This window comes from Sardina pilchardus, chromosome 5 (assembly GCF_963854185.1).
Source record: "Sardina pilchardus chromosome 5, fSarPil1.1, whole genome shotgun sequence".
Taxonomy (NCBI): domain Eukaryota; kingdom Metazoa; phylum Chordata; class Actinopteri; order Clupeiformes; family Clupeidae; genus Sardina; species Sardina pilchardus.
In genome coordinates this window covers 14,716,898-14,724,397 of record NC_084998.1, presented here as the reverse complement: position 1 = coordinate 14,724,397, position 7,500 = coordinate 14,716,898, and the positions used below count along the sequence as shown (strand labels likewise).

At 48.7% G+C, this 7,500-nt stretch overlaps 1 protein-coding gene across 1 annotated transcript in view; it reads left to right on the top strand.

Annotated features, from left to right (window-relative positions):
- The window catches only part of uvrag (UV radiation resistance associated gene), a 104,261-nt gene that overhangs the window by 28,511 nt on the left and 68,250 nt on the right, over positions 1–7,500 (top strand). Inside the window, exons 9-11 of the mRNA XM_062536595.1 lie at positions 723–807; positions 3,890–3,977; positions 4,860–4,920. Of these exons, the coding sequence (XP_062392579.1) occupies positions 723–807; positions 3,890–3,977; positions 4,860–4,920 (234 nt within the window). The remainder of the gene's footprint in view (positions 1–722; positions 808–3,889; positions 3,978–4,859; positions 4,921–7,500) is intronic.

Sequence of the window (7,500 nt, the reverse complement as noted above, 5' to 3'; positions counted from 1 at the left end):
TCACAGATTATCTGCTTTGAAGAGTGTGTGTCCCTCCCCCCCATCTCCAAAGGGAGCTAATCTGTGCAGATTGTATATTTTGATGGCTAATGCGATTAAGGTGTGTCTGTACCCACAGCTTGCCTAGTCTGCCCCCCCCCATACACACACACACACACACACACACACACACACACACACACACACACACATCTCTCGTTACACAATAACAACTTTGACAAGTTGCATTAACTGTGGGACATTGCAATCAGGAAGTGTGTGTGTGTGTATGTGTGTGTGTGTGTGTGTGTGTCTGAAGAATGACTCAGAATCTGAAGTCTGAACCTACAAGCTATTGCTGATTCTGTATTTTAGTCTCCTGAAATGCTTGTAATGATTCATCAGTTTACAAAGTTCTCTTTTTTATATCCAGAGTTTATATTCGTGATGTTTATAATTATGGTTTTGGCTGAGAAAGAAGGTTGTAAATATTCTGTGAGCGTTTTGCTCTCAGCCCTTTTACCTGTTATCTCCAGAGGAAATCTTTTTTTTTCCCCCGCTGAAGGCAACCATTTGATGTTTGCAACATTTAATTAAGGGGTATAAAACACCGAACAAGCCTTCTGCTTAACCACCTGTGAAATTATACCACACCACACCACACCACACCACACGACTACCGGTGCTTTTTTGTATTCACTTTTCTTTCTTTCTTTCTTTCTTTCTCTTTTTCTTTCTTTCAGAGGAAGCATTTTCCATGAAGCACCAGACTCTGGAGAAGGAGAGAGAGTCTTTAAGCGAGCAGCAGAAAGAGTGCACAGCCAAGAGGTAGGTGTCGACAAACCCCTAATTACTCATCCTCTTCATCCTCCTCCTTTTCTCTCTCCCCTTCTTTTTCTCTCCCCTTGTTCTTTTCCCCCACTCCACATCTGCTGGAGATTTACGTTGGGCTTCCCGCTCAAGCGGCTAGAATGGCATGTTCCACCAAAGCGTGGCTTGTTTCAAATGCCTGGGCAGATCATTCTGGCCTTTTTACGTGGAGAGGATGTTGGCTTTTGTTCTGTTTTTGTGTGTGTGTTTTTTCAGTCCCGTGGAGGGTTTGCAAAGCGTGTGTGTGTGTGAGTGTGTGAATCGGGGGAGTGGGGGCGGGCGAATGTGAGAGTAAGCAGATTGTGTGAAAGCATGTCTGAGTTGTTTACCTTGGTCATGGGTTAGGGTGTGTGTGTGTGTGTGTGGGTAGGTGTGTGTGTGAGTGCTGTGTGTGTGTGTGGGTGGGTGGATACAGCGCCCCGCTTGCGTGTGCCAGTCTCTGACACGCTGCTTGTTTGTCTGAAGCCCACCTGTGATCCGGCAGTCACCCCAAACAGTAATCAAAGCCGCACATACCACAGACCATCTCTCCTCGACTGGCAAACCCACAGTAAACACTCCTATTGTTTTCGATGGACAGGCATCCTTGCTAACCCCCCCCCACACACACTAAAGACCACATTCCCCATCCCAACCCCAACCCTCAACCTAAAGGAGTATTGTCTTACCAAAATATATGTTGGGCCATTAAGGGGGCCTTGAAGTATGTTTTCCAAAGGGGGCCAGTCGGCCCTGATAATGCAGCTGAACCACAGCAAGCGCCTGCTGTGCATCACCGTGGAGTCAGGGTCAGGGTTTGACCTTATTGGCCCGGAGTGGTCAGGGCCGAATCCCCATTGGCCCAGAGCGGTCAGGGCGGAATCCTATTGGGCCGCAGTGGTGAGAGTGGAATCCCATTGGCCCCGGTGTGGTCAGAGTGGAGATCCGTCCAGCCCAGAGCGGTCGGGACTGAGTCCTATTGGCCCAGAGCGGTCAGGACTGAGTCCTATTGGCCCAGAGAGGTCAAGGCGGAGTCCGTGCGCCACCCAGGCAGAGAGAGATGGGGACGTGCAGATGAAAGTCACGGAACGGACCTGCTGAATCACATCCATTCACACGCACACACACACACACACACACACACACACACACACACACACACACACACACACACACACACACACACACACTCAGATACGCACACTCAGACTCACACACACACACACACACACACTCATACTCACACACACACACACACACACACACACTCAGACTCACACACACACCACACACCACGCACTCAGACACGCATGCACACACAGACACACTCAGACACGCTCAGACACACACGCACACACAGGCCTCGCAGGCCTTTTCATGTGTGTCTAATGACTGGCCATTATCCTCTGCTCTCTCTATGTGTTGATATAAGTGTCTGGATTTCACAGTGTGTCATCTTACACACACAAACACACACCGTGCAGTGCAAACACACATAACCACACACACTCTCTCTCACACACACACACACACACACACACACACACACACACACACACACACACACACCGCACTTAAACGGAAACATATGACACACTCATATCTAGTGTGTATGTGTGTGTATGTGTGTGTGTGTGTGTGAGAGAGAGAGAGAGAGAGAGTGTGTGTGTGTGTGTGTGACTCAGATCTCCATATTTTTCCTCCTAAGTCACCCCAGTAGCTATTGGGCAGGGATGTGAAATGTGAAGAGCAAACATTAGTTCACTCTCTCCTCACCCTCGCCCTCTGTCTCACAGGTCAGCCCCCCCAAACCCCAACATTACCACTACCCCTACCCCTACACACACACACACACACACACACACACTACCACTACCCCTACACACACACACACACACACACACACACACACACACACACTCTCTATCTTCCACTGGGATAACACAGCACGCTGGAATTGACACATATGTTGTAATCTGAGGCTGATTGTCCCCTGTGCATTGGATGAGGACTGTGTGTGTGTGTGTGTGTGTGTGTGTGTGTGTGTGTGTGTGTGTGTGTGTGTGTGTGTGTGTGTGTGTGTGTGTGTGTGTGTGTGTGTGTGTGTGTGTGTTCGTGTGTGTTCGTGTGTGTTCGTGTGTGTGTGTGTGAGAGGTTTGGGGGGACGATGATGAGGTGCCCTGTAATTGAACAGTTATGATAATTGAGTTGCTCTTACAATTACCAGAGCGCCGGTCTCTGAGCTGCGGGCCCATTAGCGCAGCCCTGTGCTCCCGGCCAACACAAACACTGCAGCCGGCACACACACCCCAGCAGTGATAAACCTCATCACTCGAGCGAGCGCTCCGCTTCTCCTCCGTTTCTCCTCCCGCGCCCTGCCAGCGCTTCCAGCTCCGCTCCGTAGTCTCACGCCATCGCTCTCGCTCTGAAGCGCCCATGTGCCGTCTCTCTCTCCCTCGCTCTTTCTTTCTCTCTCTCTCTCGCTCTCGCTGATTGTGTGAATCGTTCAGTGGTTTGGTAAGAATGAGTTAAAATATAAAATATCTCTCTCTCTCTCTCTCTGTCTCTCTTTCGCTCTCTTTCTGTCTCTCTCTCTCTCTCTCTCTCTCTCTCTCTCTCTCTCTCTGTACACTGTCCTGGTGTCAGAGCCTGTTCGATGACCGCTTATTGAGACTTTCCTGCTCTTCAGTAAATGAAATGATGAATTGTAGTCATGTTTTGGTTCGACGTGTTGTCATACATTTCCCGCCGTACTTGCTAGTTTTTCCTGTAGTTGAATGTTGTTTTTACGACTCTTTGTGGCGTTCTGTCTCCACTGGTGTCAGAGCTGATGTATTTGTGTGGGGCTCTATGTGTGTGTGTTTGTGTGTGTGTGTGTGTGTATATAACACTGTCTCTACTGGTTTCAGAGCTGATGTATTTGTGTGGGGCTCTATGTGTGTGTGTGTGTGTGTGTGTGGGTGTGTGTGTGTGTGTATAAGACTGTCTCTACTGGTGTCACAGCTGATGTATTTGTGTGGGGCTCTGGTAACCCATGGCTCTCCATGTGTCCCTCCTCCAGAGAATTGTTCCTGAAGTCCAACGCACAGCTGACCTTCCGATGTCGGCAACTCCTGTCGGAGCTCTCCTACATCTACCCCATCGAAGTGGTGAGGACAGAATCTTAAGCTTTACATTCACACACACACACACACACACACACACACACACACACACACACACTCACACTCACACAGCAGTACCTCTCACATGACCCTGAACCTCTGCACCCCTCTTGCTGTAAATGTGCTACACACACACACACACACACACACACACACACACACACACACACACACACTCTTACACCTCTGCAAATTGGTGCCTTATTAGTGGGGAGTGTGTCTCGCAGCTGTAAGGCTAGAGAGCTGGGCACTCAGAGCGGTCTGATTGGACTAACAGCTCCTCATTTCCTCCTGGCCTCTCTACCGCCCGGCACTGAGCTCACCATTGGCCACCACTACCACCACCATCACCCCACCACCTGACACCGCACCGCACCACACCGCCTGACACCACCCGATCCCCACCCCAGCATGCCTGTCAAACAGCTGGCCCTCCATGTGCAAATGAGTAGTCCATCGCTTGTTAGAAATCAAAATAAATACACTTTTTAAACGAACACAATATAAGAACTGGTATTTCTTACACTCCCACATTAAAAAAAAATAAAATAAAAAAATACGCCAAAGGGTGTAAGAGAAGTGCAAGAGAAGGGCTTTTCCCAGCATGCACACCAAAGAGAGCATAGAGACACCATTCTTCCTGTAACGAGTCACTGAACATTCAGAATTACTTTAATGTGAATAGAAAAGCTACAGTACAGTACGTAGTGTTGCTTTATAAGGCTTTCATCCCCTCTGTTTTCTTTCTCGAAACTTCACACGTCATTTCGCTAATTCAATGTACTTGTTATGTTTCTTTGACCTTGTTTGCGCGCTGAGCTTAATGGCGTGTTGATTTAACCTCTTTCTCTCTCTCTACCCTCGTAGAACAATCAGTCGGACTATGTCATATGCGGGGTCAAGCTGCCGAACTCCGAGGACTTTCAAGGTAACTCGCCTCTCAGATGCCCACACAGTGGACGCAGCAGCTAACACTGTTAACCTGATTGCCTAACACCATCATCAGGAAAACACAAGGACGAGTGTTTAAGACTTGTTTCCCAGCCAGCGGTCAAAGGGTTCGTTGTTTACTGTTGCAAATGGTTTCTGTGTGAGGATCTGGTGAGGTGGTCTGGTTTCTTATTTGAATAGGCAGTGTTTGACGTTTAGATAGCATCTCATATTTGGTCGCAATTATGGTTTATGGAAGGTGTTCCAAGTGTGAAGTAATGTTGTTTAGCCGGGGAAAGTGGTTCCGTCTCATCTCTTTCAGTGGACTGGTCATAAACTCTGGCGCTCGCAGGGCTCTCTAGTGTTGGTATTTGCTTATGGTTTCATTTCATATTCAAAAAATAGGAATTGTTCTTGGCATCAGGAAGGAGTAGATCTGATAACTCTCACAAACACTCACACATAGTCATACACACACACACACAGTCACAGTCACACACACACACGCACACGCACACACACACACACACACACACACACACACACACACACGCACGCCAGATACACACACACACACACACACACACACACACACACACATACACGCCAGATACACACACACCACATACACACACCCCCTCCCCTCTTCTCTAGGCCGCAGCGGGGACTCTCCCTATAGGAATGTGACTATCACTTCCTTTTCTTCCCCTTCAGTGGAAAGCGTGGTGAGCCCCTCTCCCCTCCCCTCCTCTCTCTCTCCTCCTCTCTCCTTCTCTCTCCCCTCCTCTCTCTCTCACCTCCAGTCTCCTCCTCTCTCCTCTCCTCCCCTCTCCTCCTCTTCTCCACCTTCAATACCCAATCCTACCCTCCTCTCCATTCCTACTCTTCCCTCCTCTCCATTTTCCCCCTCCTCTTCTCTCCTTTTTTCTTCTCTCTCTCCTTTTCCCCCCTCTTTCTCCTTTTTTCCCTCATTCTCTCCCTCTCCTCCACTCTCATCTCTACACCACCCTCCTATCCCTCTCTCATCTCTACACCACCCTCCTCTCCTCCTCTCTCCTCTCCATTACTTCATTACGTGTGTGTGTCTGTGTGTGTGTGTGTGTGTGTGTGTGTGTGTCTCTGTGTCTGTGTCTGTGTCTGTGTCTGTGTCTGTGTCTGTGTCTGTGTCTGTGTGAGTGTGAGTGTGAGTGTGTGATGAGGTTTAAGTGCAGGCAGTAGTGCATTTCTGCATCATGTTTCCCACATGATTGACAGGCATTAGGCTCAGTGGCCTGCTGTGGACCCACACACACACACACACACACGGGAAGGTGAAGGTGTGCTGCCATACACCCGCCATCTGTGTGTGAGCTGGTGGAAACGACGTCGGCTTGCAGTAGTGCTCACACAGCGTTCGTGATTGAGTGTGTGTGTGTGTGTGTGTGTGTGTGTGTGTGTGTGTGTGTGAGGGGAGTGGTGAAAGGGATCAGTTTGATGGGTTGGCGTCAGGGGGTTGTAATGGATTGCAAGAGAAGGGTTATATTGCGGATCACGCTGTTTATCTCAGTTCCTGGTGTGTGTGTGTGTGTATTTATATGTGTGTGTGTGTGTGTGTGTGTGTGACTGTGTGTGTATGTGTGTATGTGTGTCGCTATCTGAAGTAACCGAGTTGTGGAAAATCTGATTTGGCTCTCACAAGCAGGGAAGCAGGACTTCAAAAGCGGCAGAAGGAGGGTTGGGATGGGGGGGGGGGGGGGTGGGGGGGGGGGGTTAAATGAAATCCAGATTTATTTTTTCCTCCTTTATTATTTTCTTTTGCTATCCACGCGGCACTCCATCATCCTCATCAACTACTACCAGTACTACGACTACCTCGGAACACTCCTGCCGCTGCCTGCCCCCCCCCCCTCGCTTTGCTAGCCACTACAAACCATCATCATGAGTCTGACCTGTTTGTGTGTGTGTGTGTGTGTGTATACACCATGGATGCCATACTTGTGTATGTGCTGTATGTGTATCATTCTGCTGCTCCATGTTTTTTATACAGTATATATTTATACCCTCCACTCTTGGGATGCATGTGTGTGTGCGTGTGTGTGTGTGTGCACGCACATGCTGATTTGGGTTCTAGATAATGAAGGCCCAGTATGGTAGCCTGTGCTGTGTGTGTGTGTGTGTGTGTGTGTGTGTGTGTGTATGGCATGCCGCCTCATAGACTCTCCCCCTGTAGCCACCGTCCCACTGCAGGAACTTGTCTCTCGTCTCGTCTCGTCTCGTCTCGTCTCGTCTCAAACTGTATCATTTTCCTCTTTGTTTGTGGTTCCAAATTCCAAAATGTGACAAAATAGCAATTTGTTTCTCCAGCTGCAGCACCAGAAAGTTTGAATTTGAAGGATTGCTGCAAGGTTGAGTTGACAGCTGAATTTTGCTAAAGTCGTTGATAAATAGCTTCATGGCAGAATGACTTTAATAAATTAAGATACCAGCTCAGCTGTTGATTTGGTGAAAGCATATGCAGTGGATATTTTATGTTTTCAGTCGGTGAACATAAAATTAACTACGTAAGCGAGCACACACACAAAGATGCGGGGCACCCTAA